General features: G+C 49.0%; 3 protein-coding genes across 4 annotated transcripts; 1 reads left to right on the top strand and 2 right to left on the bottom strand.

The window, feature by feature from the left end:
* The first annotated feature begins 1,386 nt into the window (after positions 1–1,386).
* Positions 1,387–3,815, top strand: LOC117902660 (non-specific lipid-transfer protein). Its single transcript, XM_034814188.1, has 5 exons — positions 1,387–1,550; positions 1,871–2,194; positions 2,254–2,444; positions 2,512–3,395; positions 3,468–3,815. Exons 1-5 carry the CDS (start codon positions 1,506–1,508, stop codon positions 3,656–3,658), a joined length of 1,635 nt encoding a protein of 544 aa, XP_034670079.1. The 5' UTR covers positions 1,387–1,505; the 3' UTR covers positions 3,659–3,815.
* A 496-nt stretch (positions 3,816–4,311) lies between these two features.
* LOC117902658 lies at positions 4,312–9,806 on the bottom strand. Of its 2 annotated transcripts, none has more exons than XM_034814187.1 (8): positions 9,085–9,806; positions 8,755–9,008; positions 7,529–8,647; positions 7,328–7,468; positions 7,117–7,256; positions 6,920–7,059; positions 6,563–6,853; positions 4,312–6,504 (listed from the first exon to the last, which is right to left on the bottom strand). In XM_034814187.1, the coding sequence occupies exons 1-8, from the start codon at positions 9,530–9,532 to the stop codon at positions 4,595–4,597; spliced, it is 4,443 nt and encodes a 1,480-aa protein (XP_034670078.1). In that variant the 5' UTR covers positions 9,533–9,806; the 3' UTR covers positions 4,312–4,594. The 2 variants fall into 2 exon arrangements, with proteins under 2 accessions (XP_034670078.1, XP_034670077.1); XM_034814186.1 differs by having other exon boundaries at positions 8,755–9,011; positions 9,085–9,805.
* Positions 9,807–9,953: 147 nt separating this feature from the next.
* On the bottom strand, positions 9,954–14,267 carry LOC117902661 (tubulin polyglutamylase TTLL4). Its single transcript, XM_034814189.1, is given in 10 exon segments — positions 9,954–10,238; positions 10,295–11,303; positions 11,368–11,538; positions 11,594–11,780; positions 11,842–12,204; positions 12,261–12,588; positions 12,591–12,631; positions 12,693–12,777; positions 12,937–13,472; positions 14,125–14,267. Coding segments are annotated over 9 exon segments (2,856 nt in total). The 5' UTR covers positions 13,444–13,472; positions 14,125–14,267; the 3' UTR covers positions 9,954–10,073.
* Between the last annotated feature and the right edge of the window lie 5,554 nt (positions 14,268–19,821).

Below are 19,821 nucleotides of genomic sequence, written 5' to 3'. Positions count from 1 at the left end.
GCGAAAACCTCCCAAATCTAATGTTTCCTGGCCGAAAACAGGAAAATTTTCAGACAAAGTACCAGGCGAACAGAAGTCAGCAGAAGGTAACTGCGGTTTAATAGCATCCAGCTTTTGACACAGTGAAAAAACATGGAAACCAGTTACCTCCTACTGACTTCTGTTCGCCTGGTACTTGGTCTGAAAATTTTCCAGTTTTCGGCCATTTCAGTGAAGCAATTTCAAAAGTTCACAGTGGCGTCCCAGCACAGATCGGCTAATTCTCGAACTACGTTATTTTAGTTCCAGAAATGGCCGTCTTCATCGCGTGGGCGCCACTGTGCAAAGAGGTGACTGTCAAAATTTGACAAAAATAACAGGAGAGATTTGTTTTGTTGTTTTCTCCTTTATTTGTAGTCCGTCCAGGATGTGCCACGCCCCATCGTGATCGGCAAAATGTCCTGGATCCTTTGCGACCAGTTCGGGTGCAAGGACATTAAGGATAATGCCATTTTCACGTTGTTTTTTCTTTGTAATCTCTACAAGGCTATAGCTCAGCTGTTTCCTGTCGAAAAAGGACATGTCACGCCTCCTCGGGATCGGGAAAATGTCCCGGATCACTTCGGGTGCTAGGACATTAAGGATAATGCCATTTGAATATTGTTTTTCTATATAATCCCCTTCAACGCTATAACTCGGCTGTTTCCTGTCGGATCAGGACATGGCATGCCTCCTGGCGAAGGTACGAGTCTCCTGTATCGCTTGAGTCCATCAAGGACCACAAGGACTGCAGGATATGGCTGTCCTACGCTATTTTGTAATTGGGAACTTTTCAGCCTGAAAGTATGCTATACTTTTGAGAACAAAAGCAGCCCCCAAAAGATACTTCAGTTTATTGGCCTCTGCCCCTGACACGTCTCTGCCGCTGCCTCTGCCGCGACTCTGCCCTGACTCTGCAGTGTGTGTTTCTAGGGGAGGGTGGCGAGCTAAAGGAGCGTGTTGGCGTGAGTAGTGTTGTTGATGTAGATGACAGATGAAGAAAAATGTAAAATTTGACAAATAACGCTAAGTTGCAGATGTAGTACTGAGTGCCGGGTATAAAAGTTGTGACGCGTAAGAAGCGTCTCACACGTCCCTTCTCGTCTATGTATATACTGCTGCGGTATATTAGTTGGTATTCAGCCAACGTTATCGAAGTTCCATATCAAAATAGATCACACTTTCAAATTCGATGAAAAAACTGATCTGTTTTCCAATCGGTGATATGTGATCTGTTAATTTAATTAACACCAAATTGTTTTCAAAAGATTCTGACACTACATTACAGTACGTTACTTCTCTCTCGTTATATTACAGTATCTTTCGATATATTTGTTAGGCTCCTGCGGTATATCTGATCGACAAGTCCGCGGTCACACTGCACCTAGACAAAACAACTAATATTTAAATCATTCGGCTTAAAACGCTAGTAGCGGTCTTACCTGTTTTGCTAATTTCCAATAATCACCTGTACCTGCATCTTCAAGATGACCAAGACCCGTGTGTATGTTGTCGGTGTCGGCATGACAAAGGTGTGTGCATAAAATACACAAAAGAAAGTGGCCCTGTCCAAGGAGAAGCTGCGAAAACTTTGTACAAACGAAAATTGAGCAATAATAACGTTAATCGCTACTGGACTTTGATCTGGGGTGCACTTCGGTCACTAATCTGAATGCTCTCGAGCGGCCGGTGGCATTGTATATCATTATCGCATTGCCAACCCCCCCACTGAAGTGGCCCGATTAGAATTAAACCAATTTTAGCTCTTCCGTCGACTGGTTTTAGAAGTCGTTGAGGGTACTAACGTTTATAGGCAAACCTGTTACTAATTGGTATTTATCTTTTACTGCAGTTCGAGAAGCCCGGCCGTCGTGCTGATGTCTGCTATCCGGACTTTGCCAAGGAGGCCATCACCAAGGCTCTGCAGGATGCCAACATCAAGTACGAGGAGGTGCAGCAGGCGGTGGCTGGTTACGTCTATGGCGACTCCACCTGCGGCCAGCGTGCTGTCTACGAGGTGGGAATGACCGGCATCCCAGTCTACAATGTGAACAACAACTGCTCCACAGGATCCAGCGCCCTGTACCTGGCCAAGCAAATCATCGAGTCTGGCACCTCCGACTGTGTGCTGGCCCTGGGCTTCGAGAAGATGGAGCGTGGCTCACTGGCATCAAAGGTGGGACACTCCTTATACTTGTAATTCTTCTTATGATATTCTCAATCATCTACAAACAGTACTTTGACCGTGCCAATCCCATGGAGCGTCACATCACCGAGATGAGCGAACTTACCGAAATCGGACCTGGTCCCATGGCTGCCCAGATCTTTGGCAATGCTGGCAAGGAGCACATGAAGAAGTATGGCACGAAGCCCGAGCACTTTGGCAAGATCGCCTGGAAGAACCACAAGCATTCCGTCAATAATCCGTATGTAGATTCCACTTGTTTTTTGTGTGTCTATATTCTTAATCTTATCTCTGGTAACTTTTTGCAGCTACTCGCAGTTCCGCGATGAATACACTCTGGAGCAGATTATGAAGTCGCCGCAGGTGGTCGAGGGAGTGCTGACCAAGCTGCAGTGCTGCCCCACCTCCGATGGTTCTGGTGCTGCCATCCTGGCCTCCGAGCAGTTCGTGCGTCGCCATGGCCTCGAGAAGCAGGCTGTGGAGATTGTTGGCATGGAAATGGCCAGTGATCCAGCATCCACTTTCGCAGACAAGAGTCTGATGAAGATCGCTGGCTACGATATGACTGCTCTGGCCACTCAGCGTCTATTTGCCAAGAGCGGCTACAAGCCACAGGATGTGCAGGTTGTGGAGCTCCACGATTGCTTCTCCGCCAACGAGCTGGTGACCTACGAGGCTCTTGGCCTGTGCGGCGAGGGCAAGGCTGGCGAGTTCATCGATCGCGGAGACAACACTTATGGCGGCAAGTTCGTGGTGAACCCCAGTGGTGGCCTCATTTCCAAGGGTCATCCCCTGGGCGCCACTGGCCTGGCCCAGTGCGCTGAGCTGTGCTGGCAGCTGCGCGGTCTGGCCGAGAAGCGACAGGTGCCCAATGTGCAGCTCGCTTTGCAGCACAATCTCGGACTGGGTGGCGCTGTGGTGGTGGCTCTGTATCGTCTGGGCTTCCCAGCGGCCAACAATGTGATGCACAATCTGACGGCTGCTGCCAAGGCGGCCACCAGCGAGGATGGCTTCAAGGTGGCGCCGCTGCTGAAGGTGCTCGAGCAGGCCATGCAGGAGGACAAGGATAATCTGATCGAAAAGGTACGCGCCGTCTATGGCTTCAAGGTAAACAATGGACCGCAGGGCCAGACTGGCTTCTGGGTCATCGATGCCAAGCAGGGCAAGGGCAAGATCGTTTTCAATGGCACACGTAAGTGAAATTAATTATTTAACACTTTTATGGAGCTGTTTGTTTAATTCTGCACTTTGCTTTTGCTTGTAGAAAAATGTGATGTCACTTTTATCATCAGCGATGAGGATGTGTTTGAGCTGCTGACGGGCAAGCTGCCGCCCCAGAAGGCCTTCTTCCAGGGCAAGATTAAGATTCAGGGCAACATGGGCTTTGCCATGAAGCTGATGGATTTGCAGCGGTCCGCACAGGGTCGCATTGAGGAACTGCGCTCGAAGTTGTAAGAAACCCGATTGGGGTTTATGCAGCGATTGTCTACATTCCGTCTGTCGTTTGTGCCTTTTGTGACTTTGGCAATTCTCTTATCGGCTTTGGATCTGTTGAACCGCTTTTTGTACGATTTTTGTATTATTTTTCTAGAGATTAAAATTGTTATAAATTTAAGCCTTTCCCTGGCTCACTCGCTCTCTCCCAGTGTGGCTTAGTACACGCGTATCTGCCTAGCAGAGAACTTTCCCAATAATACATTTCTTTGCTTTGTTTTTTGTACGATCCGAATCTTTATTGTTTCATCAACGTGTAAGCTGGCTTAATGTCTACAGTTATATATGGTGTATATAGTATATATATATTGTTGTATATATATCATAATTATCAATGTGTGTGTATTGTTCTACGCACGTTCCAAAAACACTTTTCAAAAAAGTTGTTTAAAGGGAAATGAAACTGGGACTTCTTGGCTCACTTTTAACGATTACTTTGTGTGTGCGGTGTGCACATGATATATAGTATATAGGGTAGGTATATAAGGGAACTTTACCCTTTTAAAAACTGTTCAATTGTTGTATCTAAAGAGTGCATGCGTGTGTGTTCGTGTGTGTTGTAAATAAATTAGAAAACTACAAACTCTATTCTCAAGTGTCAATCGCATTTTGAGCTTAATTCTAATTTCATTATCAAATATAGGGTGTGTGTGTGTGTATTGTGTGTGTGTGTAAGTCCAAGCATTATTTTCTTATATACAATTTTTGAGGGAAGTGGGGAGCAACTTTTCTGCACGTACTCTAAAAAAAAAAAAACACTAAAAAACGAGACACTTTCCGCACGGACTGCGTTAGACGTTAGATCCTGTGGCGGTGTTATCCTAAATATACAATCAAGAGTGTCCAAGTAGGAGCCTCTTCTCAGCTCACCCGCTCTGCCCCCACACCGACACGCACTCAATAGCTGTGGCTGCTGCTGCTGTGGCTGCTGGAGTTTGTGTAGGAGGAGAGCGCGCTATTCGTTGTCGCCGATGTGGTTGTTGTGGCTGAGGGTAGGGTTGATGATGATGGGTTGCTGCCACCTGCTGCTGGCTTGTCCATGCTGGCCATTATGGAGCCCAGCAGATCCACGGGTGTCTTGGGCACTCCCTTGTGGCTTGTGGCCACGCGGCTGTGCCCGGTGCCGGGCCCTGCAATGATGATTTTGTGCGAGGGCAAATTGAACGTCTTGTAGGTGGTCTTCATTGGGCTTGCTGTGGCTGTGGCTGCAGCTGCTCCTACGGCTGTTCCTGTGACGTTGGTGGGTGGTGGCGGCGGCGGTGCTGCTGCTCGTAGGGGTGGCATTGGAGGCAAGGGCGGTGCTGCTGTTAGCGTGGGCAAAACCACAGACATCCGTCCGAAAGGCGCCATTGTGGCGGGTATAACGACTTTAACAATTTGAGGAGCATTGGGCGCTGGACTCAGGGTGGGAAGTGGGGGTCCAATGGGTGCTGGACTGAGTGTGGGCAGCGCGGGACCAGTGGGCGCTGGACTTAGGGTGGGCAGCAGGGGACCAATGGGCGCTGGACTGCGAGTGGGTAGTGGCGGTCCAATGGGCGCTGGACTCAGGGTGGGAAGGAGTGCAGGAACTGCTGCTGGCGCAACAGCAACTGGTGTGGGATTAGGCGTAGGATTAACATTTAATTTAAGTGTCGGCATTGGGGCAGCATGAGCAGCAGCAGGAGGAGCAGGAGCCGAAGCAGCATTGATCATTGGCGCCACCACAAGCGTTGGCATAGCAGCAATTGGTGTGGCAATGGGAGCGGCTGGTGCAGCAGTTACTTCAGTTTCCATTTCCACAATTTCCTCGGCACAGACCTCGGTCACCTCCTCCTCGTGATCGACCACCAACTGGGGTGTGCTCTCCACAATCAACTCGCTGCCCACATGCTCCACGGGATGTGGATTTGTGGGCTCACTGGTGGAGTTACTGCCGCTGCTGCTGATTGTATCACTGCGACTGTTTGTCGTTGGCTCATCCGAAACCATTTTCACTTCAATTTTGATTTCGGGTTCCTTTTGATTGAGGCTTTCGCGATGGTTGAAGGGTGTCTGAGGCACTAATGGCGGCGGCAGTGCTGCCACAATGGCAGACGAAGGCAGAGTTGGAGCAGCAGCAGCCGCAGCAGGAGGAGCGGTAGCAGGAGCTGCTGCTGAATTGGAGGTGCTCAGTCTTGGCATTTTAGCTGGTGTCGGCGAGGATGCGGGCGAGGACTGATGTTGCTTTTTGGTTGTGTTGTGTTTTTCCTTTTCCCTTTCCTTCTCCTTCTCCTTGTCCTTATCCTTTTCGTTCTTGCTGGAATCGCGCGTCTTTTCCTTGTCCTTTTTGGGCTGCTTCTCCTTCTCCCCCGTGCTCTCGAGCACTGTGGCAGCCGCCTTTGTGAGCTTGTACTTGTGCTCCAAAACCATTTTCCGCATGTCTATTTTGGAGTCATCTTTGCTGGGCTTCTTCTTGGGTGTGTTGCTGCCACTGCCGCCGCTCCCACTGCCGCCGCTCCCACTGCTGTTGATGTTTGGACTGCTGCTGCTGCTGCCCCCATTATCCTGATGGCTTTGTCTTGGCGAGGCATTGCCACCCGCATCATCCATGCTGCTCTCACTCGAGCGACGCTCCTTGCCATCCAAATCGATGAGCTTCTTCTTGGCCATCTTCCCCCCATCGTGGGCGCGCTTTGAGGGCGTCTTCTTGCCACACTCATCGTGGCCAATGGGATTGGGCAAAATGGTTTGCTTCTCCTTGTAGTGCGGCGTCTCGGCCAGCACAGGATTATTCTGTTCATTGATCACCTCCTGGCCGGGATAATACTGACGGAGGCGAAGGTGCCAGGCTACAAATTGAAACAGAATTAGCTTTGGGAATACCCAGGGGAAGGGCCTGCCACTCACCAACGCTTGTCACAGCCGTCACCGTGCGGAACTGATGGATAATGTTGCGTGGCAGAAAGTAAATGTCATTGTCGCACAGCTGAATGCGCGCATAGCGAATGCCCTCGCGTCGCAGTTGATTCAGCTTGGCATCCTCGATCCACTGCACACACTGAGAGATGGGCGGCTCATGCAGATCCAATTGCAGCATTTCCACCATGGTATTAAAGTCCTGAGCGGCAAAGGCAACCACATCCTTGGTGATGCGATTCTGTGTATAGGATTGTCCGCAGTGAACGGCTTTTAAAATGCCTAAGGAAAGCAAGGGAAAGTTAAATATAAACCAAGTTGCAGGAGGAGGATGCTGTAGCTGCCTACCAACTGCTGCTGTGGTGATGCGCTCGTGTCCATGCCCCACATGATCCGCATGCGCCTTGGTGCGATCCTCTATCATGGTCTCGCGCGCCTCCGACAGACGTGGCAGATACTGCAAGTTGCGCAGCTCATTGATGCGAGTTCTAGAGCGAGGAATTCAGGATTATAAATGGGTGGAAAATGGTAACTCAAAGACTTACCTCTGTCTCTTGAGCGGCGTCTTGCTGTTCAGTTCCGCTGTGGGCACCAACTGCTCGCCAGCGCGTATCCATAGTATAGGTCCATCGTTTGACTGACGCGGATCCGTTTGCAGTATGGAATTACAGGCCCAAGGCATGGTCTGCAAAGTAAAGAAAAAACCAATTTAAGAGCGTGCAAAGAGAGAGCTAAAGAGTGTGTGCTTGAGTTAACCTTTCGCAGAAATGGATTCTTTTCGATGCGTCCGAGTAGATCAGGAAAGTAGCCGCCAACCTCCTCATGCACTTTGCCCACCAAACTGATTTGATGCAGCGGTCCATAGCGAAAAGTGCCCTGGCAATAGTTGCGCACCACCTGGAAAAGGAAAGACATTAAAGGGGAGTTCTCCGAGGAAAGCACAGGCTGCCCACTCACCTGTTCGTTGTACTGTGCCATTGTGCAGGTCTCAATGTCCGAGTTGCGTCCGAGTACGCCCGCCTTTACCGTCAGCGTGGAATAGTTCTCAGCCATGTGCTCCAGCAGATCGGGTATATAACGTGCGGAATCGTGCACAATGCCCATCACGTGGTGCGCATAGCCTTGCTCATCCTCGGCAAAGCAAACGCTAAAGAACTCATCCACCAGCTCCTCCATTTCCTCCGGCGAGAGATCATCGATTTCGTGCTGATAAAGATGTACGATGGAGGCGCCTCCGTTTGGGTACTGTTCCACTTGAAAGTAGCAGCCGTATTTGAGATTTTCCAGGCCAGCGGGTGCCTTGCGATTGGTCGTCGGTGGCAGACTCTGGACTGTCTGCCAGGGACCAGCTGCTGGCGCCTGCGGCACACATTGAACACCGACGCTGGTGCGACGTATTTTGGAGCGCTTGTAGCACTTGGAACAGTCGCGCGAAGACGTGGATGATGAGGAGTGGCGCGAGGAGGAGGAGGATGATGACGACGAGGAGCTTTTGTGATGATTGCTGCTGCTGCTGGAAGAAGACGTGGAGGAGGATGACGATTTGCGGCTGCTGTTTAGGCTGGAGGAATGATTATTGCTGCTGCTGCTGTTGCTTGACGAGGATGAAGATGAAGTCTTGGCCGCCGGCGAAGGCATCAGTACGGAAGACGAGGAGGAGGAGGAGTTGGATGTGGATCCCTTCCAGGTCTTATTGGCGCTAAAGTTCAGCTGTCGCGTGACCTCTTCGCGTGTTTTGGCTGCCGTTGCATCGCCATTCATCAATGGCTTCACCTTGACACCGCTTGACTCCTTTTTGATATCCGATTCGGGCTTGATGAGGTTACTACTAAGTACGGGAGGAGCAACTGCTGCCACATTTGGCTCCACTTTGATTTGCTTTGCGCCTTCTTCCACTTTGATTGGCTGCTCCACTTTGATTTGCTGCTCGAGTGCGGCCACCACGGCCTGCTGTAGCACCTCCTCGGCTTTTGGTTGCTTGCTGGAACTGCTGTTGGTGTTGCTGCTGCTGCGACTGCTTTCCGAGCTGCGGCGTCGATGCGAATGTGACGAGGAACTAGACGATGATGATGGAACCTAAACGACAAACACAAAATTAGTTGGAAATTAATTTCAGATTCAGCTGCGCAAAGTTCTCGAGAAATCTGTTTGAACAGCTGGCAAATGGAACGACATTTAAGCACCTTTTCCCTATCGCGATCCCGCTCTCTGTCCCTGTCCCTATCCCGATCGCTTTTGTGATACTTTTTGTCCTTGCTGCGTGAAGAGCTGGATGAGGTGGAGGTGGAGGAGGATTTTAAGCTGCTGCGCTCACGATCGCGATCACGATCCTTGCTGTTGCTATTGCTGATGCTTGTGCTGCTGCTGCTGTTGCGACGACTCTTATCGTCATCCCGTTCGCGCTCCTTATCTTTTTTCTTCTTTTTGTGATTGCGCTCTTCTTGAGTAAGATAAATGAATACATATAAAAGTAGTTGGCATCGGAATGGCAATGAAATTCTTTCCCTTTCTACCTGTTTTGTTGCTGTTTAAATTATCCGCTGTGGCTGCCGCTGCTGCTGCTGTTTCTGTGGCATTTGCATTCCCATTGCCCGCAAGCAATTCTGCCTCTGGCTGTGGCTGCGGCTTCTCTGCTTGTTGTTGTTGCTGTATTGCGTTTGCATTCGTATTTGTGGCTGTTGCTAGTGGCGCATTGGCATTTCCGCGGCTGGTGTCGTCTTCTGCGCTGTTGTTTTCCACCTTCACCGTTTTGTTTACAGATTCGATTTGTTGCGGCATCGGCAACGTCTCCGTTGTTGTTGTCGGTGTCGAATCTTTGCTTATCGCCGCCTCGTTGCCCTTGCAACTGACACCCGTCTCCAACTCTTTCATTGCGGCAACGTCTGAGAGGGGAGCGGCGACGGTGGCGGCCGGGGCGGCGGGTTCTACATTATTTTCGCCTCCACCTAATGTGTTTTCCATGGCGGTGTGTGTGTGCGGCCCCCCGTACTACGGCGTGTTTTTGCGGTATGTGTGTGTACGTGTGTGAATATCGATCAGCACTAGGACCGTGGTCGTTTGTCGACGTCTACGTGACGCCACTCACCTAGGCGTGCTTTTATCTTACGTATTGTTTGCGAAATCACACGCACTTGCTCATGTGTGGGTGAGCATTTGTTCGCAAAATCGCGGTCCAGGTCCCCATTGTTTTCAAGAGAATAAAAATTCGCGTTCAATTAATGGCGTTCTCGAAATATACCGCAAATACCGCAAGAGGTGATTCAATATACCAATTTATACCTACAGCTAAATTTGGGCATATAAAAATACCGAAAAGTGCAATTTTCGGTATATTGCGGGTACTCATGCATCTGATTGTGGTTTCCATTTGCATAAATTTTGATTAAAGACGATCGGAAAAATGTAACTTTATTTGGAAAGGATCTCAACGTGAATTTGAACGTATTGCAGGCGTATTTCTGTTCGATAAAAGACATTCAGAAACCGAAACTTCAGTTCAGTCTCAGGATTTAATTTCTATGCATGCCTCGGGGCGCCGGGCCATAGGCAGCGACTCGCTGCCTTCAGTGGACACGAGATTGAGTCTGGCCAGATTCGTGGCGCCATCCAGCACCTCGTCCTTTTTCACATGCAGCATATCGATCTCGGTGAGAGCAACATTTGGTTCCTATAAGCAAGCAAAATATAAGCTTAAAATGGATAAATCTAAAGGGATGAACCCACCTTCTCCATGGCTGCATCAGAGACCTGCAGATGGTACTTGTCCTTGCAGTAGCGCGAGAGCAGGGCGATGCCCAGTTCCCGATTCTTGGAGTACTTCGTCTCCCAGGCATCCAGCAGGCGGTTGTAGTAGCGCGCGTTCTCGATGTAACGCAGATAAATGTGCGTGCCGGAGGTGGGAAAGATGCGCTCGAGGGGCTGGCAGCGGGACTGCTCATCCTCGGCAATGATCAGGCAGCGCACATCGTCGGGCAGCAGATTGTCCAGAATGGTGTCCACGTACTCCTCGCGGAACTCGATGCTGCGATTGGTGTAGTGATTGTGCTTGCGCACCTCCTCGGCCGTCAGGCAGGTGGTGAAGATGCGCTTGTCGTGGCACAGCGGACCCTTCAGGTTCAGCTCCTCGAGTATCTCCTGCTGCTGGCGTTCGTTCAGCTTGGGCGGCACCTGGTACAGCGCTGTGTTGAGCACGGCCTGTATCAGCGGCCCCTTCACGTGCAGATCCAGAGGCAGCTCCGAGTGCAGCGACGGCGAAATGTTAATCTCCAGCAGCCACGGCACCAGATTCTCATCCAGCAGCACATCGAACCCAAACAGCTCAAAGCAATTGTAACGAAAATTCACATTCTGCCGGTACATGCGATTCAGCCCCGACTCTCCGCTGACGATGCCCTTGATGACCAGATTCCGCAGCGTGGCCCACAGGCGCTTGGTGTTGACGCCGCGACCCTCCAGGCAGGACCACAGCGACTGCAGCGTCCACTTGTGTCCCTGGCAGGCATTAACATCCTCATTCTTGGCATAGTTTTCCGAGAACTTGTTGATGCTGTAGTTGGTCAGGTGCATGCAGCGCTCATCGAGGTTGCTCAGCTCCGAGCTGTACTTCACGGAGGCAAAACGCGCCAGCCCATCCTTGTACATGTAGATGCGCAGCGGATTGATGGACGTCAGCACCACATATATGCGCATGTCGAACTTGTTGTCATTGATCAGCAGCGGGCGTTCAATGTATCTACAGAGGGAGAGGTGATTCGATTAAAGAAGGGTTTAAAGGGTGTCCTTAATGGTTCTCCTACTTCTGCACTACCAGCGGACGATCTTTGGGGAACTGACTCCATTTGTTGACAATGCGTATGCCAGTGCCGCGCGCACTCGCCGGTGGCTTGACAATCCATTTGGTCAGCTTTGAGGCATTCTTGGGCCACACCTGTCGCAAATGCTCCAAATCATCGGGCATTATGTAGGACCTAAGGCAGAGACTCGATAGATTACAGAGGCTTAAGGTATTTTTTTGTCGCTCACTTTTGCATAAAACCAAAATCCTTTTTGCCAAACTTTTTCAAATTCTGATAGATGCTGCGCCACATGGTGTCCTTGCGCCCGATGCGGAATGAGCCCGGTATGTGATTGTACTTCTGATGCGAGCGTATCGTGCGGAAGCCTGGACTCTTCATGTGCTTCTCCCACACAGCCATCCAGTCGGTGGTGTCTGGGAAGAGGGAGAGGTACTATCAAACAGCAAGGAAGGAAACCCCCCATGGATCACCCACTTTTGATGATGCGAAAGCCCGAATTAAGCACCACTCGCTTCACAATCTTTGGCATGACAGGGCTGAGCTTCCACTTGAGCACACGATGGAGGGCAGCCGGCATGGGTGGACCCTTGTCCGCATGCGATGTAAAGTTCAGGTACGGCGGCACATTGGGAAACAAACTTGGCGAGAGTATGGCATCGGGTTTGGAGTACACCGAAGCCTGCGAGCCTATTGACTCCTTGGACGTGGTCTTCTCGGGCAGCAGGCGCGTGTGACGACTCTGGTGTGTTTCCGCTTCGTCTTCATCCAGAAAGAAGGGTGTGCCCACGTACTCCTCCTCCGAGTCGGAGTCATCGTAGTTGTTAATTTCATCAATGTCTGGAGGAAAATTCAATCATTAGATGGGTTTTATGTGCTGCAATTTGCTGCCTCACCTGCACACGGATCATCCTCGTTTAGTCTTAGACTATCGTGATTTGCCTTGTTCAGTGACACGCCCCCATATGCCGCATGTTCCACACCGCCAGACATCATCCTGGGCGTGGCGCTGTTGCCGCCGGAGTTAAGCGGCGAATGGGCATAGAGAGAGGCATACAGACTCGTCTCCAGTGCCGTGGCTGCAGATTTGGTTAGACCATTTTGTGTTAGAATTTTGTTCTTGTCGTCATGCGGCTGGGCAAGCAGGCTGCTCCCATGGAACGTATTAACAACAATCTTGCTGCCAGGCGTCAGGGTTTGTGTGCTCGTGCAGGACATGCTCGAGATGGCATGACTGATGCCAGCAAGTGCGAGGTTCTTTTCGGTTCTGCTTGGACTGAGGCTAGATCGCTTGGTGGCAGCGGTTGCAGCGGAGTGGCCTGGTTTACTGTTGCCATTGCTGTGGCTGCTATTGTTGTTGTTGTTTGCAAGATGTTTGGCAAAAGCTTCGTCTCGTGCACGCTTCAAAAGCATCTAAGTGGTTAGTACAAAGCGAGAGGGCAAGGAACATCGAACATCGAACACGCAACATCGAACATCGAACCAAAGAACAGGAAGCGTGGGTGGAGCATGCGTGGGGGATTCGTCAGGTGTTAGGGGAAGATCTCTACAGGGGCTGACACTCACACTCACCTGCACTTTCTTGTACGGCTCCGACTGCAGCACGCCCGTGGCCACGGACACGGGTGTACCTTTCACCCCAGCGGATGTGCCACGGATTACAATGCGCTGCGCGGGCTGCGTGGCTTGCGTGCTCTTGGCTGTGGAACCTGTGGGCGCAACCTTCTCTATGACTGAACGACGACGTGCAGCGGGTGGTGAGTTTCTCTGTTTCTGCGTTGGCGGCGGGGAACGACTGCTGGCCGAGTTGGCACCAGCGGAGCTACGCTGCGTGGCGGCTGACTGTTTGGCGTGTCCTGGTTGGTGGTTGTGATTGTGTTGCGCCAGCTGCTTGCACATGACCATTTTGTCCTTGTACAGCTCCACCTCCTCCGCCCAAGACTCGTGGAAGTCGAGTATCTCAATGCCCTTGCCGCGCATCGCCTGTTGTTGCTGGCTCGAAATATTCTCCTTGGTGGCTCCGGCAGCTCCTCCTCCTGCTCGACCATTAGTCGTTCGCTTCTCCGTTACCTGAGCCATTTCTCGGACTCAAGGGGGAATTTGGATAACTGTTATGGAACGGAACGAGGGGAAATGGAATGCGATCGATTCGATTAGTTTTGGTTGCTGCTCCTCCAAAGTTTTGCTTGGCGGTGATGCTGCCAGCAACTGAATAATGCCACAATGGGATGGCAGCCGATGGGCGATGTGTGTTCAAGGTGGCTGTGGGATGGGCTATCTCTGTCTGGCTATTACTTCACCACTGTGGCTGTGTGTGCGGCGTGTCAATGGCTGGCTATTTTCGACATGGCACAGCCCCAAGATCAGAACGCAGGCAGCAGCTGCGGCAGTGGCACGGATGCGGGGCACACTTTTCGTTTTTGTTTTTCTCTTATCTATCGATGGGGCAGCATCGATTGCCAATCGATCAACTAATTGCCAAAACAGTTTTCACGCTACGAAAATAAACAAAATGAAAATCTGCTGACTTTCGCCTTCAATATTCAATCAACGCGCTGCCCTGTCTGCAGCTCCCTTCGCCGTTTGCCCGATTCAAAAAAGTGTCAATGGCGCGTAAAATTTCCTTATCGCAACCGGCACTTTTTGCACATGTGTGTGTGTGTGGGCTTGTGTGTGCGCGCACTTGTGTATACCCCACACGCATGTTGCATGCTGAACGCTTGTGTGGGTGCTCCCATGTCCAGATTTACTTTTGCTTACCTTTTTCTGCACACTTTTCACATGCACAAAAGTAATTTTGCTTAATATTAATATACACTCCGAAAATTCATATATACAACACTTTACACGAGCACTAGATTTTGCTTTAAATATTATAACTCGGAATTTGTTTTGTTTATGTGTAAAATGGACTTAAACACACATTCCATGCCTACTGCTTTAATTTAAGTTTGTTGTTTTTCTCCAATTGGAGTAGTTGAGTTTCCAAACGCCATTGGAATTTGTCCAATTGCAGATAAACACGAATTTTTAAATATTCCCATTTGTGCGAAAAGTCAAAGACCAGACCGTATTTTCGATACAACAGCTGATTGCTATCGATACTGCGTGCAAGAAAACGGCGATATTTGGCTCACGCGGTGTATTTTCAGGACACTGAGCGCGAACTTTGAAAAATTTAAAAAGAAACGAGCTGTTAAACATTTTCCCTTAATTGGTTTATATTGCTGCAATGTAAATGCCCTTTTGGTTTAATATGCTCCCAATTCTAACATTTTCAAGTTAAAAGCTGCGATTTGTTAGTTAAATTTGTGTAACAATTTGTGTGTACATTTTTCGATAACAAATCACGTCCTAGCACTTGTATAATCGGTAGTTTTGTGCGATATGCCGAAAGTATTTATCGATACATCGAGTGAGCAGGGCAGTGCTACCCATTCCAGGACAGTATTTGGCGCACAGTTTAAAAGTTTGAATTTAAGAATTTGAAATCATTTGGAACTATTTGCTCAATAAATTAGTTTCAAGCGCATGTTATAAAAGTTCAATTTTATGCCACTATTATATGCATCAAATTAAGTGTTTCGATACCCTTTCAAACCACTCAAATTAACACCTTAATAAAACGTAATCAAATCTCGTGTTTTCAGCATTAACGATTAACGTATTTAATGGCCATCAAACAGCTTGACATAAATCAAGCACCTGGTTTTTACCTAAGCTAGTCCTTTACCCAGGAGGCACCCATGACAGACAGACAGTCGGACCTACATGAGCGTAACGAATGCTCTGATCAAATGCCGCAGTTTGGCCAATGATGAAGCCATCAACATTTCAATACACCTTCGAGGCCTGCTGCGGTCTTTATTGATTTTGATGGCTGGGCCCAGCACAGTACAAAGTGATTTATCGCAGATCCTGCGGCAAAGCAGTGCAGCGAGAGACCAGCGAGAGACACCAAAAGAGAGAAGAGAAGCCACACAGAAGGGCCGTGGCGGAGGGGCAGACACAAAGACCTGAACGATACGAATCTGTCGATAAGTTGTGGCGGCGTTTAAGCGGCACTCGAGGCACTGGCCGGGCCATCTCGGCACCGCCTACAAGACGTCAACACCAGGAGAGAAACGATTGCTGGACGCTGGGATGGGTAGGACAGGATGATGAACTTATCTACATCTCTTTTGGGATTGCTTAACGTGTTTGTTGTTGTCTGCGCCTTTGTCATTGGTCCACGCTGCGGTGCAGTGGCAGATCAAAAGATACGAGCCAAAAACCTGCGCCTGTGTGGGCCTAGGGGAGACGCAGGAGGCGGCGCAGTTTAGGGTCTCTCATCTGCAGATAAGCGCGCCGCTTGTTTATTAAATATTATTAATTATTAATCAAAGGAGCAGGCTGGCAGGAGCAGGATATGTGTTCTGCTGCTCAAAGTTTAGAATTTCACCCCCGCCAAACGGTAGCCCAGAAAAATATCAAATTTCTCTCTCTCTCGAGTAAATGCAATTAATTTGTTGCTTGCACAATGCACAAAGCGGGCATAGAGCAAGGGTTAGGGTTAGGTCTAGGGTCTAGGGTTCTCCCTCAACGTATAGGGAATACAACTAATTTGGGAGCAGACTCTCTCTCTCGCATGTGTGTGCTTTGGCCCCTAATCCTTTCACTAGTTGTTTTGCTTTCGGCACCTTTTGGTAAACATGAGCCGGCTTGAAAGGGATTTCCAGCGATCGGTTCGCCTTGATTAGAGCTCAATTTACACCATCAAGGTGTGCTCAGGAGACGCAGAAATCGAGCTGCCTCTCCACCTACAACAAAAGATTTCGATTGTGGCGTGGCACACATGGTTTTCAGCATCTAAACCCGATCAAAGGAGTGGCTGGCGCAGGTCGTGTAATGGCACAGGGATAGATCTGTGGGGAGTGGCCTTCAATGGAATAGAAAAGGAACTCCAATGAAAGCGGATGCCCTCACATGATCCTTGCAACTAATTGTCGCTGATATCTGACATCTCTAATGATCGAACAAAGCCCTTTCTAGCCTCCAAAAAACTCTCTCAAATTCAACGTAAAGATGGCCAAAAACTCCACAAATTCGTTGCGCTAAACCTGAGAGGTTTCACTGCCATCTAGGGCCACTCGTCTTGGGGTTAAACCATTTCAAACTTCCTCCAGTTAATGTCCAAAATGGATGCCGTCTTTGATATTTCAGTTAATCGCCCGGCTAAGTCGGCGATTAATTTTACTGCTTATTTTGTTTTCGCCCATTCGTAATAAAAAATGCCATAAGCTCCAGCCTCAGTCTTCCCCTCTGCTGGCAGCGGCAAATATAAAATTCCAAATTTATTGTCTTTATGGGAATGCTGCGTTCGCTGCTCCAGCGACAACCTTTAGCTTCTGCATAAAACACACACAAAAAATGCCCAAAGAAGCTGCGAATTCCTTTTGCCGCCGCTTCTCTGATGTCTCCTCAGTGTCTTTCTCTTTGGGGTTTTTTCTTTGCCCGTTTCTCTCTCAATATTTTGACAGCATTGTGTGCTGAGTTATAGAACTGAATTAATTTGCCAATCAAGGTGGATAGATAAAGGCAGAGAGTGGAATGTGATGTCAAGGCAACCCCACTGGAAGCGGGAAATTGCTGTGATTGGTAAAGGTTCGTTGCACAAATTATTTACCAAGCCAAAGCACCTGATGCCGGTACATCCGCACTCCCCCACGGCCCAACAACATTTTGTACAATGCGAACGCGGACAGGTGTCCCCGGGGTCCCAGGGCGGACGTCCTTTGGGTGACGCTCTATTACACACACATTCACACGCACAATTGGGCACTTAACAATTTTCGAAAACTTTACTCAAATTACATAGCCATCCACACCCGTGCCCACATGCCCGCTTGCTCCTGGTGGGGTTTGTGCCGCCGCTTGTTCGGTTCCCGCGCAATTTCCATTTAATATCAGGTTGGAGAACCATGAATTATAAACCAAACCCCCCCACAGTGGCTCTTCTTTAACGCATGACACTCATCCTTGGTGGGGTAGAGACAGGCCGGAAGGTACAGTCCATAATTATAGACTCCTCAATGTACGCGCTGTCCTGTTCTCTGTGTTTTCCACAAAGTTGCCTTTCATTTGTCGCATGTTTGTACACAACAATTCCAGTTCGATTCGCTTTGCTTTTGGCTTACGGTTCCGCTTCAGAGAACCCGTCATTTAATGCCATGAAATGATTTTATTTTCCAGCAGCGGAATGTCTATAATTAATACAAATATTTTTGCCAAAGATTGACAGAGTTTTGCAGCTCTAAAAATAAATAATGAAAAGAGCTTAAAGTTAGAGCGAAAAGAGCTCGATTGATTGGCATGGAAAAAGGTTTCTTTGCTGCGAAGAGTGCCTATTAAAGTGGGATAAATATTGAGTAAAAGAGAGTGTACTGGATGGTTAGGTGCAAGTCTTTTAAGAGCTAAAAGCCAGAAGAGTTCCAATTTGTTTGAATCTTCATGAGAATTAAAAAGAAAATGGCAAATCCCGTTGAACCACTTTGTGGCAAACATTCTAAATATTTTTGTACCAATTTCTGTTTAATGATATCTTTCTTTCCTGCTTATAAAATCTGTGTCAACCCATCGCAGATTCACCCAGGAGCAGCTCCACTGCCACTCGTACCACTAATCTGAACACAATTAGTTGGCTATAAATAGCTGCCATCCAAGAAGTGGGTAGCAGTCCAGCGGCAAGCTGATGACGATGATGGCGATGGAAACAAGTTCATAAATTGGACAGGTTTTTCCAATAGACAAATTGCTGTGGCTCGATAAGAGCTGTGGCTGTGCCGTGCTGTGGCCATAATTGAACTGTAAATGGTAAAAATATTTATTGTCTTATCACATCGTATAACTCGCTGTGTCACAACCCAACCAGAAGCAACAAATTACCATAGAAACAGGAGAGAGAGGAAGAGCGGAGTCTGGGAGGAATCTACCGCTAGCAGCGCATCGCTGGAACTCTGCCTTCAGCTTTGAATATTGCAATTTTAGCATAAAAATAATATTCATCGTTATCGTTATTAAGTTATGTTGCTTTCCCGCTAATGCCCGGCAGAGGACAGAGCACTCCATTCGCAGTCGGGAAGCGGGAATGGATTCAATCCCTCTGTTCCCTCCGTTCTGCTGCGGCAGTGGCCAACAGTTGGCCAACTAAATGCGCTAATCCGCGTGTTGTCAACTTCATTAGCCGATAAACACGCCGACACATTAAATTGGCAGCAGGCTGAGGGCCGCTGCGAGACGCGGTGCAGCTTGAACGGGGATTATGGCCGAGGTCTGAGACTGGGACCCAGACTGTTGCCTGATTTCTGATTTCTGCGGCTTCCATTTGAAGTTGCCAACGAAAAATTGCTGCCACTTGAATTTTTAATGCCCATAAAGTATGCAGCGCGGGATGCAGTGCAGCCAGAGCAGAGTCTCCAGGTTCCAGGCAACAGCAGCCCAAAACTCAGCAGCAGAAGGAACTCCCCCCCAAAGAAAGTTCACATAAAATACGATGGCTTAGCTTTTGTCTGGCTCTGACTGTGGCTGTGGGCTCTCGTTTCCCCCTTCTGTTCTTTGGGTCGTTTGGGGCCCGTCGTCAGGTGTGTAATTCGATATCTTTGCTCTTTAATCCCCGGCATCCCAATCGCCAGCCATTCGTTTGTGCGCGCGATTTATGTACTACATTTGTATTTCTGCTCTGCAGATTGTCGAGGAACAGGTACAGGCAGAGGGACGGGGATACGGCAGGGGTGTACCATCCGGCCGTAGGACAAACAAGGATGCGCCACTAAACAATAATTATGACAACAATAAAAGCACGCAAATCCTTAATTTACTAAAACAATGGCCACAGACTGCTCGACTGCTGAGCTCACGACTGAGTTTCTGGAGAGACTCCAGCCAAGATTAGGGGGCAATTACTGCTTCACACGAGCAGCAGACGAGTTGCTTGGAGTTGGATGTGTGCTGGAGATGTGGGAGCCACTCCGCGGGCAAAGTTGTTTTGACAAAAGCAAATGTCGGGGCCACTGGGAGGCAGTCGATGGCAGGCATAAACTAAGCGCCGGCGTATAGAATATCCTTACGTGGAATTGGGGAAACTGTAGACATAGTTCCACAGGGGAAATAGGAGAAGGAACAGCAGGAGGGAAAAATATGATCTGTGAGTTTTTCTTTGGAGAATTTACATAGCAAAAGTTGACTATAATTTTCGAATCTCAGTAACTTTCTCAGTAATTTAATTCCTGCTTCCATTAAACCCAACCCATTTGGAGGTCTCGCTTCATCAAGTTTGTTAAGCTTTCCATTGGGGGAGACTGAAGCACGCGTTCGAGGCGAACCCCCCTCCATTACAGTCATTACAAGACACAAATCTATCTCTTTCTCTCGCTGTCCCGCGGACAATAACAAAGCTCCGAATGCCTCAATGTTCAATGC

Source organism: Drosophila subobscura, chromosome U, assembly GCF_008121235.1.
Source record: "Drosophila subobscura isolate 14011-0131.10 chromosome U, UCBerk_Dsub_1.0, whole genome shotgun sequence".
In the NCBI taxonomy this organism is placed as follows: domain Eukaryota; kingdom Metazoa; phylum Arthropoda; class Insecta; order Diptera; family Drosophilidae; genus Drosophila; species Drosophila subobscura.
This window is presented reverse-complemented; position numbering and strand designations above follow the sequence as displayed.